The following is a 26223-nucleotide window of genomic DNA, read 5'->3' as shown; positions in this document are numbered from 1 at the left end:
CATGGACACTCCTTAACTGTATACGTACGCCCAGGCGAGGACTATCCTGAGGTTGATCATCTTGGTTGTGAAGCTCTTTTGATGATTCCTGAAGGAGAATCCTCATGTCGTCCAAAAAACTTGTCAAACCTTTAGGATTCACCGAGATCCGCGGCGGGGGGCCAACACCTGTGGCAGAGTTTGTCTTTGCTTTCAGATTTGATCTATTGTATTGCCATGCTAACTATGCAATCTGTCAAGCATTGTTCTTGTACATGGCCTAGGTGGACATCCAGAGGACACCTGGACATACCTCTCGAACACGACAACCCACAGTCGCCGCAGCCGCAGAAGACGCTTTTTTGGACGAGAGCGTCGAGAGAATACAACCCCTGTTCGGCCAAAAATATTTTGGCCGAGAGAGCTGCTGGCCCAGGATGTACAGAACTGTCGGATCTTCACGTACGGATATGACTCCGATGTCTTCAATTTCCTGGGTTCGGTGAACCGGACAAATCTCTACCAACATGCAACCGATTTGCTGGTTGCACTCACCGATCAACGGCGTGAAACAGTGCGTGCGCTGCCCCATGATCAGCTATCTTGCATTGACAAACTCTCCATATCCAGTCTACTAGCCCAATAATATTCGTTGCTCATAGCTTAGGAGGCATTCTGGTCAAGGACGTAATGATCACCTCGACCTGTATCCGAGACGTCTGCTAAGTCTCTGCAGGTCTTGAAGCAATCGCAAGATTCGCAATATAAGCCGGATCTTCGAAGCGTTTACCAATGTACGCATGGCATTGTCTTTCTGGGTACTCCGCATCGAGGTTCGGATTGGGCATCTTTGGCCAAGAATCTGGCCGTCTTCGCGCTGGGCAAAGCAAATACCAGATCGCTAAGGTCGCTGGAAGTGGACAGTGCGGAACTACAGCGGCTGATGGACAATTTTTCCGTCATGCTTAAAGCAGACAAGGTCAAAGTCTGTTCGTTCGTCGAGTCTCTGGGTATGACTGGCATTCCAGGCTTCTCAGGAAAGGTATTTATTTGAGCGTCTCCATCTGAACTTAGGGTCCGAGCTGACGCCATCAGGTTGTCGAGGATTTCTCGAGCCGGATCGGCGATGCGGCGGAAATCTCCCAGACACTACATGCGGACCACCGAAATATGTGCAAATATAGTGGTCCAGAAGATGCCAATTATCAGAAAGTGCTAGCTGTTTTGAAAGGCTTCGTGCGGGAAATCGAAACACAGACTCGCAGTGTAACCACGACATCTGGCAGTCATGAGACTATGTTTGTAATGAAGCTCATCTTGGCCAGTATTTTGATGCTAATTCCATTCTGACCTCTTTCGTTGCAGGTAGAGCTTCAATCCGCCATTGCCAGCATCGAGCCACCGCAGTTTGATAAGATACTATCAGATAGTAAACAAGAAATTACGATTGATAGTAGATCCTATGGAGACTTGAACAGTGGGCAGTTTGTATGGGTCTTCGACAATCTCGACTTCAAGGAGTGGCAGAGGTCCAGGTCACAACAAGTCTTATGGATTTCGGGGCCTCCGGAATGCCGCCTGCGAGAAGTCTCATCAAATCTCGTCCACCGTGCAAAAGAGAACGCTGGCACTGCAGACCGCATGATGTTGTGCTTCTTCTGCTCGTTTGCAGCGAGAGAGGAATCGATCGCAACTGTATTTGTTCACACACTCCTCGACCAAATTCTTCGCTGTCTGCCCATGGAAAAGCGAACAGAACGTATCAGAAAATTTCTACACTTCATATTGGCTAAGAAAATAAAACAGAAAGGGGGCCTAGGTGAAAGTCAGGAGAACACTAGTAGGACAATAGATACGTTTCTTAAGGATTTAATTACTGATCCTGCTAATGACCTGTGGAGTGCTTTGGAGACGGTTCTATTTACCGAAACTGAGCGGGAACTGACGATTATCGTAGATGGACTGGACAAAGTGACGAATCTAATGGAGGAGTTTATTGAGCAACTTCGCAAATTTATCGAGCTTGTCCAAGAGTCAATGCCGAAAGCGAAAGTACTGCTGACCAGTCAACCGCTATCCAAAATCAAGGACCTGCTCATAGGGTTTCCATTCATCGAATATGACAAAGAACGAAAAGGTTGGCCTGTTGTATATTGACACCAAAAATTGAGACGAGCTTTAAGCTGATCAGGTGATTCAAGAGTGTCTTTCTAGCCTCCACTTCAATAATACACGCTATGGCAAGATATCTGGTGAACACAAGGGTTCCTTCGAATGGCTTTGGACACATGAGCAGTACACAAACTGGTCAACCGCAGACAACTCCCGACTACTTTATGTGCAAGGAAAACCGGGAAGCGGGAAAAGCACGCTCACCAAATATTTCAGTGAGCAGGTCTTAAAGCATGAGGCAGCTGGAGATGATCCTTCAGTGACGCCTGTCGTGGCCAAGTTCTTCTACAGTTACCGAGAAGGCGAACTCCAACGAAGTCACTACAGCATGTTCCGCTCTATACTGTACCACATCCTCATGCAGGAAGAGGCTTTCTTTTATCACCGCTTCCAAGAGCTCTATCGTGCCCAAAATCACTGTCAAGGTCGCATCGTCTGGGACTATTCATCACTGCAGGAAGCCCTAAAGTCATTAGAGGATTATCAGACACGAAAACAACTATATCTCATTATTGATGCTATCGACGAGTCAGATGATAGTGACAGGTACAAGGTCCTCGACCTGCTCATCAAGCTCTCTTCTAGAGCCAGACGCTGCGTACTCAAGATCTTTGTCGCCAGCCGACCAGTGGAAGGACTCGAGCTTGGCGGTTTCCACAATTCCATTAAGTTACAGGACGAAACCAAATTCGATATCTCCATCTTTGCAAATTCCTTCCTGGAAGGGCGTAATCTGAGGCGTCCATTGACACGAGCGATAGATTATGTCGTTGAAAAGGCGCAGGGAGTGTTCCTCTGGGTACGGCTGGTGGGAGAGGAACTCCAAATGAGGGTTTTTCAGTCCGAAGAACAAATATTTATGTTTCTTCATGGACTTCCGACCGAGCTCGAATCATTCTATGGGCTCATGCTGGCGAGGGCCAAGGGAGATGCTTTGCACCGCGTCAAGTTGTTGCGGTTCGTCCTCTTTGCGAAGCGGCCGATCACTGTCGACGAAGCATGCCATATCCTCGCTGTCCCGGATCGCTCTGACGCTGAGTTCCTGGTTTCGGATGCCGTCTTCAGAAAGCGTATTCCAGATCACCTATATATAATTCAGTGTGGTGGTAACTTTCTGGAGATTCGAGACATTGATGGTAGGACTATCTATCTCTTGCCAGATGTTGAGTTTGTCCTAATTTATTCATAGGAGGCAAAACTGTACAAGTCATTCACCAGACTGCTCGCGAGTTTCTGCTCAAACATAGCAAAAACACAGCTGGGTCGAATTCTTGGGCCGATAGGAATGATGCGCACAAGCACATATCAATTATCTGCCTTCGATATCTCATGTTCTGTGCCATCTGTGCCACAGAGGATATGCCAACATGTACATCCTCAAATCTTGATTATTGGACATCTGAAGATTTCCAACGCTACACCAAGTACCTGGATGAACGACCTGTTGCGGTTTATGCTCTACAACATCTCAGTCATCACCTGAACAACTGTCTGGACGATACAGATGTTCTGAATATTCGTTCCCAGTGTCTCGGACTGCTGACTTGTAATATGGCGGCCGCTTACTTGCTGGAGAAGAGGATCACCTCATATTTGAACACTACCATTATCGAAAAGAATACAGAGCAGGTGGAGGCCGCACGTGAGTTCAGAGATGAAGCACTCTATGCTGCTGTTTGCAACAATTTTCTTATAGCAACGAAGATATTGTTGACACTTGGGTCCGATGTCAATTTGAAAGACGAACATGATCGTTCTTTACTATCGCGCGCGGCAGCACACGGGTATCGGGATATGGTTGCGCTCCTCCTCTCGCAACGCAATGTAGTTGCCAACCCGAAGGATGTCAATCGCCGCACGCCATTATCATTGGCGGCAGAGCGAGGATATGCAGCCATCGTGGCATTGCTAGTGAATCGCACCGACGTCACAGTTGACTCGACAGATACCATGGGCAGAACTCCACTGTCATTGGCAGCTGAGCAAGGGCATACGCCTGTTGTGGCATTGCTAGCAGACCACCGCAACGTTGATCCTCAGCAGAGGGACTGTTATAAGCGAACGCCACTATCATGGGCAGCGGATCGAGGGCACGAGGGGGCCGTCAAACTATTGCTGGGGGCACGAAGACTTGGAGTCACAGTTTGGAAAAAGGATGCAATTATCAATATGGAAGATGATCATGGATGGACACCACTATCCTGGGCCGCCTACAAAGGGCATGTCTCTATAGTGGAACTTATGCTGAGTGCCGATGGTGTGGATGTGAATCACGCCGGTCGTAACGGTATGACACCACTGGCATTAGCAGCGAGCAGAGGACATACCTCTGTAGTGAAGCTAATGCTGAGTGTCGATGATGTGAAAGTGAACCACGTCGATCATAATGGTATGGCACCACTTGCCTTAGCGGCGAGCAGAGGAGATACCTCGGTAGTGGAGCTGATGCTGAGTGTCGATGATTTGGAAGTGGACCATAAAGACTTTAGAGGGAAAACGGCATTGTCGTACGCAGCAGGAAGCGGTCACGAGGAAGTGGTGAGACTATTATTGAGCCGCAGTCTTTTGAACGTACAGGATATTGAGGGATGGACTGCACTTTCTCGGGCTGCGTATGAAGGCCACAGCGGAATAGTGGAGATACTATTAGCGGCAGACCAGATCGACGTGGATTCTAAGGACAACGTCGGACTAACGGCCCTGTGGAAAGCATCGAGCAGAGGATACGACATAATCGTCCGGATGCTCTTGCAGACACAACGCGCAGATGTTAATGTCAAAGACATGGATGGCTGGGGTCCTCTGGCATGGGCTGCGCAGGAGAACCACACAGCAGTAGTCAAGTTGCTGCTGGCAGCAGACGGAATTGATGTGGATTCCAGGGATAGACGAGGACTCACTCCTCTCTGGTGGGCAGCAGATAGGGGTCGCGAACCCATAGTTCACATGCTACTGGCGTCAGGAAAGGCGAATGTACATACAACAGACCAGGTTGGTCAAACACCTCTACTGAGGGCTGTATGGAGAGGCCACAAGGCCGTGGTCAAGCTGCTTCTGGCGACGGGGGAAAGGGCAATGTTCGATGTACCGGAGAGATGGGGAAGAACGCCGTTGTCATTGGCGGTCGAAGGAGGAGAAGAGGCCATCGTTCAAATGCTACTGGCGACGGGAGTCGTGGATATACATCGGAGGGATGCATGGGCCCAAGCACCACTTTCAAGGGCAGAATCAGAAGGAAAGGAGACACTCCTAAATATGTTGCTTGCTGTAGAAATGTGAAGGATGATTGTCTGTAGATAATCTTCAACTTTCCCAACAAGATAAACCACAATACCTCAATTTGAGAGCGACTCCTTTGTGACCAACCAGAGCGCGATTTACTTCTAAAAGCCGAGTCAAACTGACTGGAATCAGCCTACGGAGCTACCCCACGGGGCTTAGCCTTGCAATGCGTCGCCTGACCCGGAGCTCTTGCCAGCTGGCGGTAAAATCATACATATAAAAGCTGGCACCAGCAGAGGAATGCGTCCTAAAGTAAACCTCAAGAAGATACGGCGACAGGTTTCTGTCATTCTTATCAGATTTGCAGTGCTTTGAGGAAGGATAGAATTTACCTTTTATGAAGTACATACCGATTAGATCATTTACAGCATAATAACGAGCGAAAACATGCATGCTGAACTAAACCAGGCTCAGAAGTGCTCAGGCGCAGAAGCGAATCCTGGTGTTTGCCTTACCCCACCTCCTTCACCAGCTACCTCGAGAAAATCCCGAGAAGAGCATCAAGAAGAACCCTCTTTACTAGCCCAGAGCAACCTCGTGCTCAGAACTCCTCCAGCAAGTCCCCTCAAGGGACAAGGCTTGGAGGGCAACAAAAAGAACAAAGCAGACCAGCTCTGGATTTCAAGTCTTGAGTCATTGAAAAACCAGTTGGGTATTCGCCGAGGACGATGTCGCGCTCTGACCTCAATGGATAAGCCTTGCAAAAACAGTGTGCTCAGGAAGGCGGCTGAGCTTGATGAGTTAGTTCGCTCTATGTCGATTATTCCCACGAGTTCACCTCAACTGGAAAATAAATTTAATGAGCTGGTCTCTCTTACTCTTTGCAACGTACACCAAAATCGAATCAGCTCTACACTTGCAAACTTATTGGATTCTTTCCCAACAGAATCTGGTATTAGGCACACAAGTTGGTCAGTTACCTTATGCATCAAGCATATTCTTCCTGGAGCCCGCACGAAATGTCTTTCAGAAGGGCACGACGATGATTCACTCAATAGTAAGTTAGGAGGTCGGAACGTCCAGGCTATGCAAAAGATACTGAAAAAGATAACCGCGCCGGATGTGTATTCCGACGATACCAGACTTCAGGCGTACCTTGAAGCACTAGGGCAATACGTCTTCTGCCCTCTTCATAGAGAACAAGAAAAGCCAACGCACGTCAAAAATTGGACATCTCAAATTCAGGCTATCCGCCCTCTGAACAAATTAGCCCAGTCAATTTCAACAGACCCAGCTGCAGTTAAGATTGTCTATCCCAAGCAACTCATTGAAGATGACATCTACGAGCAATTAGGTGATAATAATCTGCTAAATTCGCTAGAAAGGCATTTCACTGACGCGTCTGGCACACAGGGTATGACATATCTCCATTCATGCATGCCGACCAAGGTAGTCCGATTTCTGTCAAATGTATCCAGACAGCGTTGAAGCCCAAGTCAGGATCGTCGGAGGGATATGTCTATGCGTATGAAGTCGAGGGAAACCCAGGCTTCGTGAAGATCGGTTACACGGGCTTCACGGCTCAGAAAAGATTCGAAGACATTGCCTTTATGTGCAACAGGAAGCCGATAGGACTTTATCCTATCCCGATAAACACAGGCAATACCATCAAAAATCCCAAACTAGTCGAAGCCTTGTGCCACGTGCAGCTTCGAGAGCACCAAGTAACGATAGACTGTCATGCTTGCCTTTGCAAGCATAAGGAATGGTTTCGTGTCTCCCGGGAGGACGCAATTGGCACTGTCCAGAAATGGTCGAGTTGGATGGAAAAAGTCGCAGCCAAGTCGGACTGGAGGGAACGGCTAGGTGATAAAATTGAAAAGACCCAGAATCTGGGGCAGCTATTGAAGCAGTTGGAAGGAGAGACTCTTTGAGCGCTTTGTGTCCCGGGAAGGTCTGACTGTCGACGTCGTTCGTTACACAGTTCGTATGGGCTTCCATATCTGATTTTTGCGGTTCAGATGATCAAGGATCGATAATCACATCTCACTTCGCATCATAAATCCATTCATTCACGAGTGGAGAAAGGTTCTAGTTCGGATCCCACTGACCGTGGGTCTTAAGATGTTACGGGCGCTTCTCTAATATAGGATTCCATACACATTAGATGAATGCTCTTCACATTCCACTTGTAAACCTTATGCTCTGTAACTAGAGTTTTCTAGTGGTTCTCTGAAAGCTAAAGTGAGAATCTTGATATCTTGAATCAAGTATTGTGACTTCATAGAAATGAGTTTACTTAAAGAGCTTTGGCGAAGTCGCTCATGGAATGCTGTGGGCAGGTGCTGGTCGTTGTGGTAGAATTTAGCGGAAGGCGAAATTATAGCCTTGAGTTTGAGACTCAGCAATTTATTCTGTAGTTCCTCGACGAGAAACATATCACGGTACCGATAACAACACACGTTTGACTAAGTGAACATTTTAAATGATCGACATATGAAACGTGCCCTTGTATGAGAAGATACAAGTTATCTAAGACACGCCAACTCAATAACCGACCCTTCCACCTAGCTTACAGGGTCGCCCGCATGGGCGACCCCGCCACCTCAACGTAAGGAGCCATCTCAACATTAGATTTTTTGACAAGACAACGTTTAAAGCTTCATTATTTCCCCAAACCATTAAAATATATGTATTTCCTATAGTTAAAAGGAACTCTAGGATCTACTCTATCTTTCTAGCTAGTCGCGAACGCTTAATAATTATTCCGCGATCAATTGCATAATCAATCAATTCCGTCATCACTGTGCGCCATATCTTCCGTAGCTTTAACCTCTCCTTCATATCATCATGTTTCTTCTTTAGCTTCTTTATCCGTGATAGGCCTGAGCTAGATACAGTGCCTCCTACCTGTATCCAACGTTTTGAGGCCTTAGATCGCTGTTCACGCGCCTTCTGCGCTGCAGCTGAGTTATAGATCTCCTTAGAGAGAGCAGCAACAAGATGAGCCTGCGCAACAGCGCCCTTAACCAATAGCTTCATATTATGCATTTGATCGTAGCCTTCTAGGTGAGGGATCCGATCACCAACAGTTTTGAATCAAGATACTGTCTTTGGTGTGCTTCCCCAGGTCCAGGTAGTCTCATTGCTTCCCTCCGAAGGTGGCGTACACGGTTGGTATTCTGGTAGGCTTGTAATCACAATATCTGGATTCCATGGAACTATCCCAGTAAGCCGGAAGCCAGCTAGGATAGTAGATTTCTTGAATGTTCGGCGTCATATCTCTGAGAGAGCATGTAAGAATTCAATCTTAGTAAACTTCCCACATCCAGACTGGGTGGCATCCGCGATAGTTTCACTATGCCAGTGTTTAAAGACATTAAACACAGCGACATCAAGAGGCTGAAGAATATGGCTTATATGTGGAATCAGGAAGAAGAGAATGATCTGATTTTGCTCGCAGAATTTAACAAATTCATAGGTGATATGGGAGCCATATCCATCGCAGAGAAGTAGTCGATAGACCCCCTTCTTAGATTTCACTGTAGCAGCATGGAATTGCTGGATCCACCGATATGCAAGTTCATCATTGATATATCCAGTCTCAGAGATACCAACAAAGCTTCCTTTCTCAGTGTAATCAAACCATCCCTCCATTATCACCCTTCCTGTCATAATAATCAATGGAGGGATGGTTTCACCTCCAGCAGAGATAGCCTCTACTAAGGTTACATACTCAGTATTAGTATTGCTTAGTGTGAATAGCTTCTTTGTTGTTTCTCTTGTGACAATCCATTGATCTTTTCCAACACCAATTCGGAAGCCTGTCTCATCAAAATTCCATATATCTTCAACGGCGATTCCCTTCTCCTGGATGATATGCTCTAGACGATTATACCAGTCTTGTATAACCTCAGGCTCGTGCGCCTGCTGCCGATTCAGCTCTATAGCCCTTATCTTCCTTCTTCGGTACTCTGGATTGCGATCAAGCCATCGTTTTAGCCATCTCATATCAACTTTTGGTGGAGGGGTCGTGGGGTCAGTATGATCGGCGTGTAAGATCTCGTTAACTGATTTGACAATTTGCTTCGGCCGCGGAGGGATAATCATCTCATCTAATGTGTTGATATATGTCTTTAGAGCAAGCTCCTGAGCATTATCAAGCTTCCGATTTAAAGGCGTTCGTTGGCTTCGAGTTTGACGTCCTTTCCAACGCGCTCGCAGACGCGATACAGGGACCTCAAAATCACGCGCAGCTTTTGCAATATTGGGTTTTTTTTGCTGACGCAGGTGTTCAATAGCATTTTGAATCTTAGCCTCAATTATATGGTAATCACTAGGCATTGTGGTGGTTGGATAAAACTAATTCTCAAAAAGTTGTCGATATTTTGAAAAATCTAACGTTGAGATGGCTCCTTACGTTGAGGTGGCGGGGTCGCCCATGCGGGCGACCCTGTAAGCTAGGTGGAAGGGTCGGTTAGATGCATTATTGCGTGTCAATACAAAAGCTGGCAACAAAGGTTTGGAAAAAATAATCCAAAAGTAGTTTAGCGTAATTTTGATTAGGGCTTCCAAAACAAAGAAATGGTAAAAGCATTTGCGCCATTTTTGCAACCTCAGCCTTCATAATTATGGCTATGATTCATGAAGTTCAGCTTCTCATTGAATGTCTTCCACACTACGTAGACTCAATATAGCAATATGTAGTAATCTGGTCTAATGAGCAAAGCCATGTCGCATACAAGGAGCGAACTTGGACTATCGTTAGGGAAGATTGTCGGAATATTGCATATAAATAGGAATATCAAAATAACATGATGATTACATTAAGAATAGCAGAGCGTAGTGCCCGCCCCTTCATACTTTTGTCAAGCATTGTCGAGCAAGAAGACATCTAATATCCCATTACCTGCGGTGACCTTGGTTTTACGGCATGTGAAATTGAATCAAAGTTGAAGCACATTTTTATCGAGGCTCAGAGATAGAAATGCGTTCTTCTGGCTTAAGTGCGACTGAGTGGATGAGAAGCCCTGTTTTCACACTCTATGGTCGTATGTGCTGGGAATGAGCAGGGCTGGTATCATATATGACAACTCTATCTGTATAGCGAAGCTCCGAGATAGGCCCCTTTACCCTCGCTTTCCAGGAAATACTCAGTATCACTTGGTGACTTCGGTCCTTTTCAATCACAGCAAGTTCCATATACACCATTATTCTTCTGGCCGTGGTTGATCATCAGATGCATAGTCGCGTGCCAGCTGCCCCTGTTATCAATAGGACGACATGCAAACCGGTTTCTCTCAAAACTCTTGTCTATATGATATTTGAGTGGCCGGGCAAGGCAGCTTGGTTTAGCGATGGTATTGGCAGCGCTACGCTTGACAATCGACATCACGGTAGTATAGTCACTCGTTGCCCGTCTGCGGAGAGCAGTGCTATTCTGGGAATCCACGTCTGTCGCAGCAACCGAAAAAGCGCCATTCGTTCCTTCATAATCTTGGAGGCAGCATGTCAGTACTTAGAACCGCACCCAGCTGGGGGCATATTAAAATACATAAGGTTTCGTCGGCTTCACTAAACACGTAGTCATGCGTCAAAGTCGTCTCAATGCCCTCTTTCAAGACAGGTCGCCTGCCTGGGCTGCTGAGTTCAGGCTGTCTCTTGCTATCCAGCAGATACGGAAGGGAAGAATGGTAGTCAGTCGCACCGTTGCGGATCTTGAGTTCATCATGTAGTGTTGGTACCACGGATTTTGTATGTCAAGGTTCCTGCCCAATCAGTTGAAGGGAGCTTCTCCCAGTTCCTACATATTGAGACAGTAATCAGCATGGCCCTGAGAGCGCGCTCATGAGCTTCTGAGGTCAAGTCACGTGATACACAACATTGGCCTTCTCCTGTTTGTAGCTGTCAGCCATCAAACCACTACGCCAAAAAGATGTCTAGACAACCATTTCTAGCATAGTAGAAATGATAGGCTTATTCTGGTTGACAGTAGCCTTTTTGTAGCATGAGGTTTAGCAGCATGCTCGTCACCATCATTTCTACCTTTCTATTGACTCTCTGCCAACAAACCATTGGCCACCTACTTCCCATCAACGTGGACCATTTCCCCTATTTTCCATCAACAAACAGTAATGGACGACTGACAGGACGGCTCATGCCCTACAAACCCTCCTCTATCAATGACTGAACAGACCGTCTTCAGCACTTAGGGATGTGTTGTCTACAACTACCCCTTAACTAGCGGGGTTCTCAGAAAAGACGCTGACCTTATTAATATGCTTTTCCTATTACTTCCCCGCTCTTATATATCAAGCGCTCACCCAGTGCCGACAAAGAAGACAGATTCTGTAATCTCCTGCGACGGACTAGTACGATATAGTGGCCGAGTAGGGAGGATTGGGTTGAGGCGCAGATTGGCATGAGGGAGATGACGGTGAAAGAAGAAAAGATGGTAGTGTTTAGTTAGCTGACAGATGAAGTGGGTGTATGGGTGTTGAGGTTTGTGAGTGCCGAACAACTGCCAAGGGATTTTAGGAGAATGCATTTAGTAATGAATATGCAGGAGAAGATACAGATGATGAGAGCGTATAGTGCTACTCCGTACATTTGTTGAAGATGTCACGCAGGTGGAGGAACTTTATGATGGCTAGATATGTTTTGAGGCCTACTAGTCTTGGGGCAGGTACTTGTGGACAGGACTTACACTTACAAGCATAGCCACTAGCACATGGGGCAAGTTGAACAAACGAGACTGCCAGGCGCGGGGATTAACTTTGATGGCATTGTCAGCAACTGCAATCAATTTGCTATGCCTGTAAGTGGACGAGGCTGCTATGATTTTGCTGAGCCGCGTGGAATAACACTGGCGCAACTATGTACTTGGAACCCTATGGGGAAGTGGTGGTGGCTCAGGCAGTCAGGCCTAGGATCTCGAAGAAAAAGTCGCTCGCCAAGGAATGCACGCGGCGGAGTACCCCGCCATGAGGATGGCTTCTAGAAGACTGCCAATCGAAGAAATAGAATGCCCGGGAAATCTACCAAGACTGGGTGTCTGATTGGTAGGCCACGACGGTATCATTTGTTTGATCATTACGAAATGCATTGTTGTGGAGGAAACCGAGAGCCTTGAAGGAGAGAAGAACACGATCATGGTAGAGGACGATATATGATACCGAGGCCAGAGGTAGATGTACTCTGTGGAATGTAGACCACCGACACATCCACTTGTGTGTTGTTTCAGACTTGAATATGGTCAGACACCTCCTACAAGTTCTAAACAGAATTATGCTGGTCGTCAAAGTTGCTAAAAGCAATTGATGGGCAAAACGCTTAAGCATTGGATGGTGTGGTCGGCAAAACCATCGCTACTCAACTGGGAAATACTATAGGGGATAATAGTCGTAATGGCTACTCTGATTGACAATTTGATTATCTCAATGAGAAACTAATGAAAGAGTGAATCAGGAGGGTCAGGGAGGATAGTGAAGATGACAAAAGGATGTATAGTTGGGATGGATGACAGAGAGAAAGAGGAAGACAGCGACAGTCATCTCATTACTGGCAGTTGGGAAGTCATTGTCAGAGAAACTGTGAACGTCCGGTTGATATTGAAGGACCTGCTACGGAGTAGTAATATTGTCATTTCTGAGTACATCAAGATCCATGGTTTGGTTGCAACGGAGCTGTGGTAACCTCACGCAGGGTCAGGTACCAGCAGTATGGCACCCATGGATCAGACCCGAGTTTTCTACTCCACCGGTCCCAGACACTCAATGTATCGAAACACCATGAATGAAACACAATGAATGAGGCTTAAAGGAGCCTGGTGATCATCATAGACGGCGGCAGCACAGTGCCCAATACGAGCCTCGACATTCAAGATGAAGGATGTTAAATGGCCAAGGAGCAGGCGGATCACTCGGGCGCAATCCTCAGCCACTGTCTTTGTCAGTGATGAAGTCATGATTAGTGGGACTTCTCTATCTTCAGGACAATATATAAATACGGAGCCGTTCTTAGGGAAACCTTTGAGACAGCTATCGCATACTCTCTATTGTTCTATTGACAATTACTGCCCTTTTGTTTTTGAGAAGGGTTGATTCTCAGGGTTGACAGCGTAAGGTCGACTGTGCTTGTCAGTCGGCGAGTCACATCGCCTTGTCTCGTCTCGGGACCTCATCACTTGCAGACAAGTTGCAGCACTACTAAGGTAGGTACTAGACGCCACTGTATGTACCTCTGATCGCACTTGGATCTGTCTTTCTTTCTTTCACTCTTCCCTTCAATATCATCTTCATATCATCCATTTCATCAGCTCTACCACCTGCATCATCACATCGCCTCCTTGTCTCACATTTTATTTTCCATCTACTTTTTCAATCCCTGTTGTGCATCAGCCCCCGCTTCTTTCAGTCATACCCATTAAGAAACCCCTCTTTGTAGCCACCCTACCCATACTGGCACTTAGCATCCCTCATTCCCCTGCTACCGTCATACATTGAATCTGAATCTTTATTCTTTTCATCATCGAATACACTGTCATTCCTTATCCTTGCGCCTCTTGACTTTCTGGCACTTGACTCGACGCCCGACAGCCCGTGTCTTCCGTCAGCCTTGTCTCTCAGCCTGATTGATCGCCAGCACTGATTTTTCCCCACTTTCCTTTGCCCCTCCCTCTTCCAGGCACTTCTATTCCTCTTTTCGTTCCCTTCGTTTATTAATCGACTTGCCTCTTTGCTCTAATCTTCTATCTCCATATACTCGTACTCCTATTTCCCTTGTCGCCGTGAACGAATTTCATCCTCATGTCATCTTACATATACAGAGAACGCGAGCGAGATCGCGAGTGGGACGAGCCTCGTTCCTCCACCGTGTCAATCAAGCGTTACGTCATCCCTTCAGAGGAGGATCGAGAGCGCGAATTTGTCTACCGTCACGAAGACCCTGTCACTGGTGATCGAGAATTGGTAGTCCGCCGCTCTACTGAGCGAGAAGAACCCGTCATGGTGCAACGTTACCAGCGAGAGATCGACTATGACTCGCGCCCGTACGACTACCGCTCCGAAAGAGACTACTATGATGGTGAGTACCAATGTATGAATTCCGGCCGAGTAAATCTGACACTTATGTAGCGCGAGGTCCCCTCATTGTTCACCCCCGTGAATCCGACTATGAGGTTGTCCAGCGGTCCGAGGTAGAGCGGGAACCGGCTTACTACTATCATCGTCGGGTCCGCGAATATGACGACGACCGTCGCCTTCGTCGCGAGCTCAGCCCTGGAGACTCCATCTCTCAGACCAGTCGTCGTCGGGACGACCAAGACTACAGCAGTGATGATAGCATGGTCTATATTCGTAAAGAGACTCGCGAATACGACGACCACCCCCATCATCGACGCCATCTCGCGGAGGGTGCTTTGGTCGGCATCGGCGCTGCAGAACTGATCCGCAATCATCGAAAGAAGGAAGGTGAAGGTGTGTCTTCGGGCCTCAGCCGTCTGGGCCACGACGTGGGTGCCGGCGCCTTGGGCGCTGTTGCCGTGAGTGCTGCTTCGCGTGCCCGCGATTACTACCGCAGCAAGAGCCGTCACCGCTCCCACTCATATGATGACGATCGCAGCTCCCGTCACCATCACCATCATCACCATAGCCATAGCCATAGCCATAGCCGCCACAGCCGTCGCAGCCGCAGTCGCAGCCGCTCGCACTCTCATTCCCGTGCCAAGACCTTGACGGAGATTGGCCTTGGTGCCGCTGCCATTGCCGGTGCTATGGCTCTGGCTCGCAAGAAGTCGACTAGCGACAAACGAAGCCGCTCCCGGCACCGCCGGTCCTCCAGTGTCATTGGACCCGGAAAAGATGCCGAGAATGAGAAACGCAGCCAGTCTCGGATTCGAAAACATATGGCAGAAGCTGGCTTGGCTGGTGCCGCAGTGGCCGGTCTGGTAGAGAGAGCTCGCAGCCGGTCGCGCTCTCGAAAAGGATCCCGATCCCACAGCCGACTCAGACAGGCGCTCCCTGTGGTTGCGGCCGGGCTGGGAACCGCAGCCGTCACTGGCCTGTACGAAAAGAACAAGGAGAAGAAGGAAGAGGAGGGGAAGCGGAGGGAGCGACGTCGTTCCAGATCTCGAAGCAGGGCCCCGTCCGAGGCCTACCCAGATCCCGCCCGCGATTCGGCTGGTCTGATCGAGTACGGCGAACATCCGGTTACCGGAAGTATCCCTGCAGCCCATTACTACGGCCGGCCAGCCAGCCAGCAGGGTTACTACTCGGATGCTTCTGACCGAGTAGCCAGGGACGCAGCAGGATTCCGTGGTCGCAGTCGGAGCCGCAGTCGCAGCCGAGGCGGTAGGTATAGCACCAGCTCCTCTGATACCGACAGAGACGGTCATCGACGACGAAGAAGCAGCCGTCATCGCAAGCACCGAAGCCGTTCTCGTGACTTGGCCGAAGCTGCTTTGGCAGCCACTGGAGTCGGCTATGCCGCTCACAAATACAAGCAGAGCAGGGATCGCAAGAAGGAAGAGAAAGAACGGTCGAGTAAGTTTAGCTCAACAAATACACAGACGATCTGCTGATTCGGGAGACTGACGGACGCACCTTCTAGAGTACGACGATGACTCGTACCCTTCATCGTACCCTTCAGACCTTCCATACCCACCGTCGCCCCTACCGCCGACACACCCTGTCGAGAATCAGCACTATCCCAACTCCAACTACTTCCCTCCACCTCCCGGCTCTACACCGGCCCCCGCCGCTCCCCCCGCCCCATATAATCCGGCCGATTACCCCCCTCCACCAGGTGCCGTCCCTCCAGCTCAATCTTACGGCTATCCCCCCGAGCCAGGACCGGACCGCTACGCACCCCGGCCCCGGAGGGCGGATGAGAATGTGAGTGCTGCATGGAACTCTCCCCCTTCTACTGCCCAGTATCCCATGCATGATGGTGGGTCTAGGGACAAATTAAATCTCTGACATTCATGAAACTTGTCGCTAATCGAGACCGCTCAGGTGTAGATACACCTCCGTCACCGTTGAGAACGCCGCGTCCACATACCCCCAGAGATCGCGCACGCGCAGCCAGTCAACCCCCTCATCCCAAGTCTGTTGCCTTTGACCTCGATGCGGAGGAGCGCCCCATCGACCCTGGTTATGAAACGGACGATAGCGACTCAACCATCGACTCTTTGACTGCTCATCATCATCGCGATCGTCATCGTTCCTCCACTACCTCCTTTGCCCATCGGCGCCGCCATTCTTCCTCCGATCCCTACTTTCCTCCCCGAAAATCCAAATTTCCACCCAGCTCGGCCCCAGCCAAGGGCGATCGTCCCCGTCCCTTCAAAGACAATGGTACTTCCAATCCGCAGGAGACGGATTCCGACTCCACCATCGACCTGCCTGACCGGTTCGATTCACAGGGCCGACTGCTTCCAGAGCGGGACGATGACCCGCTGGTAGATCGGTTCGAGCAATTGCTTCGTGGAATCAATAGGGTGTTTGTCTAGGAGTTTTTGTATCCTTGGTTTCCTGTCTTTTCCCTGTCCTCCTTGCTTATGCTTTTCTGTTTCTGTTGCTGTTGGGTGGCTTTCTGATGTTGTTTCTGTGATTTGTAATACCTGATGATTTTGCCCTGTTATGACCTGATACGATATTGAGATGCCCTAATGACCCTGCTTATGCTTGATGTTATGATGAGGTTTACATAGAATGCCAAACCAAACAATAACCGTCAAAATAAACCCAGAGATATATGTACCGAGTTGATATTGATAAGGATTATGTACATACATATACACACATGGACATGGTCGCTTCCGAGAGCGAGGAAAAACGGAGAAGAGAAAGAGAAAAAAAGACCATCCACCGAGCAAGTTTTAAAAACTAAACCTATCTTTTCCAATCAAACAATCTCCCTGTTGGACGCAATGTGCCGAGGAATCAAGCCAAAAGTCATATCGAAGCGCCGCGCTGATGCATCCCATAATCGATGTTTCTGTTCTCACAATCGAAAATAAAGACAATATGAAGAAAAATCCATGCTCTTCGCTCTTTTCCGTATTGCTGTCGTTTCATAAGGTGAATATATCAAAGTCATCACACGTGAAGGTGAACCAACAGACCAAAAAAAGGGTCCTGTCAGGTCAAAATGAGGATGAGGGAAACTGTTCGACAAAGGAAAGAAAAGGGTATATCCCAAAAGGAGTGACATCAAACGGATCCAAAAGTCAGGACTCACGGTCCCTGATTCAGGGAGGAGATCCAAATGAGGAAAGAGGGATATCACCGTCCATGGAGAAGCTAAAAAGGCATGTCTTTACACAGCCAACTTGACACGTCTGCGGCCGTTTCCTGGTCCAAATTCAAGGATTATACAACTGAAAATAGGCCGAGGACAACTAGCCAGAGCTCACACCAATGAAATTATACAGAATAAAGAATGAGACCTGCATCCGATTTGTGGATAATCACCGAGGAGGACGAAGCTCATGATCGCTGGCATCCCGTCCGACCCTGAACTATTATCAGGCTGTGAAGGCCCGCGCCACTAGTTCAAGTGTCTTTCTGACTCCTCCCGAGGACCAGCTGCCTGAGTATTTCAAACTGCGATCAGATAAGCTGCGACGGTATAACCTTGATGTGGATATTGAAGCCGTGTCATTCTTTCCGGAACCAGGGTCGGGCGTATCATCGTTGTCATCATTGGGTACCACCTTTACGCTAGAGCTCACGGGCGACGAGTAGAACCTAGAGCTCAAGGGCAGCTGATACTTAATGACTCCGCGAACAATCAGCTCAAAAGGATGCTGAAGCACCCGCTCCCACCGCTCCGTGCCGCCTTCCTCGGTTCTGTTTCCGGGTCGAGCGAGGCGGATCTGGCCTTTGGAAGTAGTGGGTACGTGATTCCATGGAGACGGCTCGAACGCGAGGGGAGAATCGAAGTGGAAAACGCGGCCTAGCAGCATGGTCTGAGGATCACCAGCAGGGTCGGTTGGTATGGGATCAGTACCCTTGTCGACGCCTCCATTAAGGGAATCTCTGGCAAGAACACCCCGCGTGCATTCGGTATCCCTGCCACAGCGAGCAAGTTGAGCCATCTCCGCTCGCTTCCTGCTTCGTTCGGTGCGAGGAAAGTCATCCTGATCTGAGCCGTGATCGCGCCAGAGCTTGTCCGTTCCCACAAATCGGCTTCTGGCGAAGATGTTCACGTCCATATCATCGACAGCCACGGGAAAAAGATTGGGATTCACGGCCTGAACACTGAGGTCCAACATAATCTCCTGCTCCGAAGCGAGCACGTTCTGGATGGCAAGGACTTGCACGTCCATCAGCGGCTTTGTTATCCCGACAATGAACGAGGTGGCGCCTCCAATGACCAAAAACAGCAAGAGGCCAATTATGAGACAAACACCGTAGCGGGAAAAATAACCGCGTTGCCGTTGTTGCATATACTCCATTTGACGCAAACTGGCACTGCCGGGGCGTCGACCGCCATGCCGGCTTCGTGACACACGTGTCGACCCGACCAGAGGCGTGCGCTCATCATCCGCACCTTCGGCATCAAAATCGTAAGGATACATGTCGCCCGTCTGCTTTGACCCATTGATCGTGCGATAATTCGGAAGTGTTCGCGAGTTCGCATGCCTTGACTGTCGAAGTCCACTGCCAATGAAATGGCGCGGCGATTTGGCATGTGCCTGGGACTGCGGGAACGGCGAGTCGTTGTCAAACAGTGACGGATATACGTTGCTGTTGCGTCCATACCGCCCGATATGGTGGTGCCGGGGAGTGTGTGTGCCGTTATCTACCCTGGAAGGACGGCCGCTTTCGTCCCCAGCATCCCCGTCCACACTGCTGTTGTATGTATTATTTGTGAATTTCATGCTGCGTTTACCGGTAATGCTATGCGTTGAGTCTCTCATGCTATGTCGCGCCCTCCCTGCCAGCTGGTCGACTTGGCTCGCCATAGACGTTGCACTGGGTGTACGGGAATGATACCGGTTCTGCCGGACTGGATATGGGTCTGGAGGATTGGACTCGTAGACAAACGTTTCATCAGAGTCGGAGACGTCGGCCTCATCGACCGCGCTGGCCACTTTCGCTTCAAAGATATCAGCTTTGGAAGATGCGGCGCCGCTGGTGAGGGCAGCAGGTTTGCGAGTTTTCCGCTTTTCCTTTCTCGGACGAATGGTCTCCGTACTCGGCTTCATCCGCAAAGTGCCGCTGTCTACCCGGCCTGAACTGCCTCGTTCGCCCGGTACCACGCCAAGAGAGACCTGAGGAATGGAGGTCACCGTCTCGGTCTCGACAATCATGTTGTGGACGGACCCTTCTGCCGGTTTCCCGCGAGCGCCGCTCAACGAGGTGGTGGAGCGCTTTGACATGAGGGACTCGGACCCTCTAGTACCAGTGGATACCCAACGACGAGTGTCTTCCATGCGCTCTGAGCTTTTGTTTCCGCCACTGTCACTTCCACTCTCGACATTGTTATTATGCCTGGAGGCCTTTGGGGTCGTGTCTTCATCGATCTTTTGCAGCTTGGGGTCCTCCGGCAGAGGCTGGTTTAGAATAGTATCGGCCGATGGTGTCGAGGGATCGCTGGTCATCTCCTCCACGGTTTCGAGGGCAGACCCCGGCGCATTGATGCGGCTGCTCACGTTGCGAGGCGCACTCCGATCTCCTCTGGCGGCAAGGTCGTCGGACGGCGGCAAGGATCGCTTGCTCGAGGTATTCGGGGGGGTAGAGCCCCATAACGGCATGTTGCTAGATTTTTCTGGGCTGGGAACATTGGAGGATGGTTCGACATTCGGGGAGGCGCTCAGCACAAGAGGCTTGCTGGGCTGGGAGAGCGCTCTTTGCACAGCAGTCGCGGTAGGAACCGGTATGGACCGTTGCGGACTGCGATTCTGACTGTTCCGGCGTGATCTGGAACTGCGAGGCGCCGACGTCGGGTTGCGTGCACGACGGGAGGAACGAACGGGGGAGGATTCGCGCGAAGATAGGGCGGAATTCGTGGCAGAGGGAGGGGCCGAAATGCCGGGAACTGCAGACGATAGTTTCGGTAGCTGGGCAAGAAGCGACGCCTGTGTTTGAGATTTAAATGCGGAACGTGGCATTTCCACCATGTCACTTTCACTCGCAGACCGCCGGGATGCAAATGAGGCAGCCTCATCTTCTTGGGCCACGCTGGATCCACCAGAGGAACCATTGGGGTAGGGCGACCTCTCGGACTCCGCTGCCATGGTTTCTGTCGAGTCAGAAATTTGCTGACACGGTATTGACAAGTCAGGAGACCCGAGAGGGTACCGCTAAGCCAGGGGGGAGCAAAAAAATAGGTAGAAAAAAAAAAGGGGAAAAAGCCCGTGGGATGTCTGAACGAAATCCAGGTAATGTTGACCAAGCGGATAAACGCAGTTGGGTTCGGACACTCGGGAAAGTGAATTGGGATCGAATAATGGCGACCGCCTGCCGTACAGAAGGAAAAAAAAAAAAAAAAAAAAGACACGTTACACGGTAGATGAAATCAAACGACGAATAGACGAAGACCACATGCTGACGGAGGATGTACCGAGAAGAGGAGTGAACGCAGAGAGGTCAAAATAGTTACTGTATGCGATAGACCCGGCAGGTCAGGTAGACGAATGATTGCACGGAGCAAGTCGTAGGCACATAAATTGATCAGAAGACAGCTTGGATGGAACGTCTAGAACAAGCTCTATGCTTGTTTAGGATATGGCGGTGTTGGTTAGAAGCCCACGACGAGTTGTCATGACAGTTTGGCGCTGTCGGCCAAGGATCGCGTGTCGGTTGTTGAGTGATGGTGGACTGATCTCGCCAAGGCAGAGCTCGCCAGTAGCAGGTGAACAAAGTGCAGGAGAAACGCAAGGAATCCAGTCTTCGCAGTAGCAATAATCTAAGCCGGTGTGGAAAGGGAGTTAGGTTGAAAGGGAAAAAGGCAAACGGAGGACGTTGAAATTCGATCAATAGAGGTGAAGGTACAAGCCGGTAGCGCACCCGTCCACGATCGTCCAGTCAGGGGAGGGAAGAGACGAGATCCAATGGTAGCCGCCCACGTCAAGGAACAATGGCTGAAGAGAGTCTAGTGTACCTAAGGAAGGGAGGCTAGGTAGCGTGGGAAAGGCCGGAGGTCCCGTCTCTCGTCACCGATCGGAATGGGGGAGAGACAAGGGGCGTAGTTTGAGGGGATTTGGAAAGCAACAGACCGAGAGATAGAGGCAGGAGATTCGACGGATTCAAGGGTTCGGAAGATTATGAAAGAGGCGATGAAGACGATGATGACGAAGCCACCACGAGATGACCACGACGGACGGAAGGGAACCAAAACGAAGAAAGAGGGACACCCAAACAACATCCCACAGTGAAGCAAAGCAGTCAGTGGTGGGGGAGGAGACGGTCCAGCCCCTGGGGTCTGTTACAGTTATGTGACACCATTAGGTAAGATTACCCGAGAATCTAGGGAGAATGATGGCAACAGTATGGTATTATTATTACCTTGTTACAGACAGTCATCATGACCTCATCTCCGTTCGACTGCCCAGTTTTCCGGAACCTTACCTACCTAAGGCACAAAGATGGAAGAAAGATCCAGGAAATTTCGATAAATCGATACCACTAATGAAAGTAGCAGAGACGGCTTATGCGGAGTTCCTGATGCTCAAGTGATCCAGACGCCGACCAGTCAAGCAATATTGCGATCTGCAGAGGTTGTTGGTAGCATGGGGCCATGACCATATTGGTGGAATAGATTCCGATGATCTCGCCAGAGTAGCAGCCCTATTATTGTTTTGATTTGTATACAACCTTCTGTTGGACTAGAGACCTATACGAAACAGGTAGCTGGATAATGAAGCAATCATTTCTCCAAACATGGAAACATGGAACAAAAGCAGACAACGGAGAGCCCCTTCTATACAAACAGAGCACACATCAACACCAAAATCCACCACCCATCTATCCAACAGTGGCCTGTGCAATCCGAAATAAATACCAGAGTATCTCTTCAGAGAACATATACACATTCAGGGTATCATGTTTCATCGTCATAGCTCTGCGCCGAGCCGGTCGTAACATCGCCACCTAGACGATCTTGTAGACTCGCTTTGCAATTAGGAAGGAAGCAAAAGCGAAGAAGATCAGTCCTCCAGTAACTATTCAAGGCAGTGTCAGTTCATATGACTATCTCCGTGAATTCCCCGGGAAGAGAGGATGATGCAAGGAGTCCTTACTTGACCAGAACCACCACAGATTATCTATGTCTTGACCAGGAACCTTGACGTTCATCCCCCACATACCGCAGATGATGTTCATGGGAAGCACAATCGTTCCGAGAACGGTAAGCTTCCCAAGTACATCTGCTGTCTGCTCTTGTCGTTCATTCATCAAGATGTTGATTTGGGCTAGGTAGTTCGAATGCGCTCGTGACAGTAGCCTGTGGCACCGGTTAGCTGGGTCCACATCCGGATGCAACGCACTCGCTGGGAAGAACACACGTCTCGTAGTAGGTCAAGCTGCTGGTCATAGTCATAATGTGATCTTGGATATCTCCCAAATAAAGCCCAATCTCGGATTTCGGCGCCACTTCCCAATGCTCATTGCATCGCTTAGCGAACCCCTTCACAACGTCTGCCTTGTTGCTCAGCAATCGGTACATCCCCATGACTTTCTTACGGCATTCTCCCACGCGTCGCAGCATCTCGCCGGGAGCGGGTGGTTCTGGCTCTTCGTCCTCATCCTCTCGGCGGTTGGGAGGGTTGTTATTGTTGGAATCCATGGGCCGCCCAGGAGAGTGCATCTTCATGATCTTCTCATCAATCTCGTCCACTTCATCCTCGATAGACTGGATCAGCGGACCAAAAACATCCGTGATGTCATCGATCAGCGCATACGAGATCCAGTCGGAACTGAGGATCAGATAATCCATCAACTGGCGGATACGCCGGCGAACGTTCGCCGGGTGCGGCGTCTGCGAGAAATGGAAGCTCAATATCCCCTCCCGGAAGACGACGATGTACATGTTCACAGGCTGCAAATAATTCTCGCTGTTGGGGTCCTGCTCAAAGGTCCTGTAGTTGACAAAGTAGTAGCTTCGAAATAGCTCAACCTTCTCACGCGCCTCCTGCATCATGATATCCTCGGCCGTCAGGGCGTGGATCCCAAACGCTTTGGCGATCACGCGCATTTCCGCATCGGTCGGTGACAGAACATCCAGCCAGAAGGTCGGACGAGGCCCAAATTTCTTAGGCTTCGGTGGTGAGCTCTTGCGCGCCGGTGAGGCGTCAACAGATGTGCGTGCCTCAGACATGCCTTCGCTGATTACGGACATAACATGCTGCAGCTTTGGGCCTGTGGCACCGTTCACATTGTGTCCACCGGACTGTGCCGCCTTGGCTTCTTCCGCCTTGGCGTTATCCTGGCCATTGTGGTTGGAGTCGGTGAAATGGTCACTGTGAATGTTTTCATCCTCAAAGTCCTCCTCGTCAGACGAATCCTCCAGTTCCGGAGGATCAGGGATGAATAACTCCCGGAAACTACCACCCGGCTGCACCAGCTCGGATATGCTTTGAGCATGAATGGTACTCTGGAACTCCTCGTTGAAATAAGTGAATCGATATGGCGCCTCGTCTTCCTCGCGCCGCCACACTCGGAACTGAGGTCTCAGTCGACCCTCAATAAGCACGGGCTCGCTGATCTTTTTGGCGCGAAGCACGCCAGTCCGTTCCTCCTTCTCCTCCCGACTCCATTCTTCCAGAACAGACAGATCCGGCCACTCCTTGGTCCTCCGCCGCCGCCGAGCGTCCTCGCGGGACGTTCTCCGTGCATCCTCCTCGGCGAGCTCTGAGGCCTCTTCGATGGGAAAGCAAACATCCTCCTCTACCGGTAGTGCGACAGTGCGGCGCCGACGAAGAGCCTCGTGAGGCGGAAGGTGTGGTGAACTGGGGGAGGACTGAGTAGAAGGCTTCGGTTGAGTGGAACGACCGTCAACGTCAATTACCATGTCATTGGGCCGAGGCCCCGCCTGATTGCGATTATCAATCGATTTGGCGAGAGCAAAGTCAAAGTCTGCACCCGTGACCACCGCATCGTCGTAGTTCATCTCACCTCCCAGCTTCGGAGAGCTAGGGACGGAAGGAGGGTTATTGATGTCATAATCTCGATCAGGGTCAGAAGTCGCGAGACCGCGAGGAGAGCATCGGGACGAAGTTGACTGCATAGAGGCCCGTCGCTGGCGCGATGCAAATGGGCTTGCCTTGGCATCCGTTCCGTACCAGGATTTGCTGTTATGATGGCCTGAAGGTGGTCGTATCAACGGCGTATGATCATCTATTCCCTCTGATCCATCGCTGTCGTCTCCAGCATGGAAGCCCCTGGGACCGGAGGGTGTACCGCGAGAAGCTAAATCGGTAGAGCGAGGCGGAATTGTCATAGATCCAGGTCGAAAGGACTGCGCCAGCCGGCTTTCTCTCCGTGGCCGCATCATGGGTTGATTTCTGCATAATTTACGAAGGCGCATATGAGCTTTGTGGAAAAGACGCGATATCCCCCCAAATGAAAATTAAACTTACCGATGATCCAGCAGAGCCTCACTCTCCAAGCTTGTACTGCTCAAATCCCTTCCCAGATTGTAGAATGGAAGCGGCGGCGGAGAATGGGGCTGATCACCGGCTATCATGGCCTCCGCCTCAGCACCCGAGACCGCAGTCGCAGTATGGGATTCTTCAGGCGCAAGAAAGGACTGTCGGCGATTGCGACGCTTTCGATGACGGTTCTTTCTCCGCTTCGGCTTGTTCGTCGCAGGTCGACCCTCCGATGCGGTGTCGTGATGGGTCTGTGGGGCTGATGTCTCGTAGCCCCCTGAGCTACGATAAGCTCCTGTCGCCGCAGCCATCTCGGTCTCAGGCCCATTGCTTCGCGACGACTTGACAGAAGGCATGGTGAGTCAAGAGATCTCTTCCAATCGAATATTATCGTGAAATCCCTCGGTTGGAATCTCAGGCGTAGTGGTCAATGATAACGGCGACAGGAAGGGAACCGAACTCTGGCTAGAAACACGGAATTACAGCAGCTTTATCGTTGCAGCAACCTACATGCCTTCTGATAATTCATCGGAGCTCTGAACAAGAATTCACGAGCAGAGTTGTACTGTAACGAGGTCGCAGGGGATGACGCCTGTGGCGCAGTGCAGTGGAACATGGAGCAGTACAGAAACTAAAGGGTCTTCTTCAGTGAGAACACAAAGTCGTGGCAGTGGCAGTGTGATGTTAAATGATTCAAGGGTCACAAAAGGCGACAACTGTATGAGAGAGGGCGATGACTGAGAAGAAAAGCAAGTTAGAGAGGTACAGCAGGCGGCGGCGGTTGAGATGGCGGAGTGCCTCAGGCCGACTGTCGATGACGATGAGATCATTCGAGTGTTTTGATTGGCGGCCTTGCAACCTTCTTAAAGCTTCTGCCAATCCTGAAGAAGCTATAGAAAGGTACAGTCTGTCTGGTGTCTACAGCTGTATCCTTCTTCGTTCCAACGATAACCGGCTTCAATACTGCAACTAAAACTTGCGTTTCACATTGTGAAGCATGCCTCACATACACCCCTCGAAGATTTACAGTTTAAGCAACAAAGAAACTTGTGATGGGCAATGATCTCAACGCGGTCATCCAAGGACTTTATGAATAGTCATCAGTCATCATAATCATCTATTTAAAGATACATAAAGACAAAGATCTTCTTTTGAACAAGATCCGAAAAGATAGCAACAAATAAAGAACAGCATATACATCATCAACAATACCAGAAGCTAGAGGCCGTAGCATCGTAAACATATTCGTAAAA

General features: G+C 49.7%; 5 protein-coding genes across 5 annotated transcripts; 3 read left to right on the top strand and 2 right to left on the bottom strand.

The window, feature by feature from the left end:
• Positions 1-104: 104 nt before the first annotated feature.
• Positions 105-5430, top strand: Aud_000807 (uncharacterized protein; the record flags this gene model as incomplete). The annotated part of the gene is made up of 7 exons (XM_043286311.1): positions 105-178; positions 241-553; positions 716-1021; positions 1075-1281; positions 1345-2116; positions 2181-3287; positions 3341-5430. The coding sequence occupies 7 exons, from the start codon at positions 105-107 to the stop codon at positions 5428-5430; spliced, it is 4869 nt and encodes a 1622-aa protein (XP_043142246.1).
• A 390-nt stretch (positions 5431-5820) lies between these two features.
• Aud_000806 (GIY-YIG nuclease family protein) lies at positions 5821-7307 on the top strand (the record flags this gene model as incomplete). Its single annotated transcript, XM_043286310.1, has 3 exons — positions 5821-6173; positions 6432-6727; positions 6787-7307. 3 exons carry the CDS (start codon positions 5821-5823, stop codon positions 7305-7307), a joined length of 1170 nt encoding a protein of 389 aa, XP_043142245.1.
• A 6873-nt stretch (positions 7308-14180) lies between these two features.
• On the top strand, positions 14181-16882 carry Aud_000805 (DUF3824 domain-containing protein; the record flags this gene model as incomplete). The annotated part of the gene is made up of 4 exons (XM_043286309.1): positions 14181-14457; positions 14508-15914; positions 15982-16320; positions 16386-16882. 4 exons carry the CDS (start codon positions 14181-14183, stop codon positions 16880-16882), a joined length of 2520 nt encoding a protein of 839 aa, XP_043142244.1.
• Positions 16883-17899: 1017 nt separating this feature from the next.
• Aud_000804 (putative phospholipid metabolism enzyme regulator) lies at positions 17900-20617 on the bottom strand (the record flags this gene model as incomplete). The annotated part of the gene is made up of 1 exon (XM_043286308.1): positions 17900-20617. The coding sequence occupies one exon, from the start codon at positions 20615-20617 to the stop codon at positions 17900-17902; it is 2718 nt and encodes a 905-aa protein (XP_043142243.1).
• Positions 20618-22472: 1855 nt separating this feature from the next.
• Positions 22473-25326, bottom strand: Aud_000803 (corA metal ion transporter; the record flags this gene model as incomplete). The annotated part of the gene is made up of 4 exons (XM_043286307.1): positions 22473-22543; positions 22622-22824; positions 22886-24883; positions 24959-25326. The coding sequence occupies 4 exons, from the start codon at positions 25324-25326 to the stop codon at positions 22473-22475; spliced, it is 2640 nt and encodes an 879-aa protein (XP_043142242.1).
• Positions 25327-26223: the final 897 nt, after the last annotated feature.

Source organism: Aspergillus udagawae (genome assembly GCF_001078395.1).
Source record: "Aspergillus udagawae IFM 46973 DNA, scaffold_1, whole genome shotgun sequence".
Classification (NCBI taxonomy): domain Eukaryota; kingdom Fungi; phylum Ascomycota; class Eurotiomycetes; order Eurotiales; family Aspergillaceae; genus Aspergillus; species Aspergillus udagawae.
The sequence above is the reverse complement of the archived record's forward strand: the minus strand, read 5'-3'. Positions and strand labels throughout refer to the sequence as shown.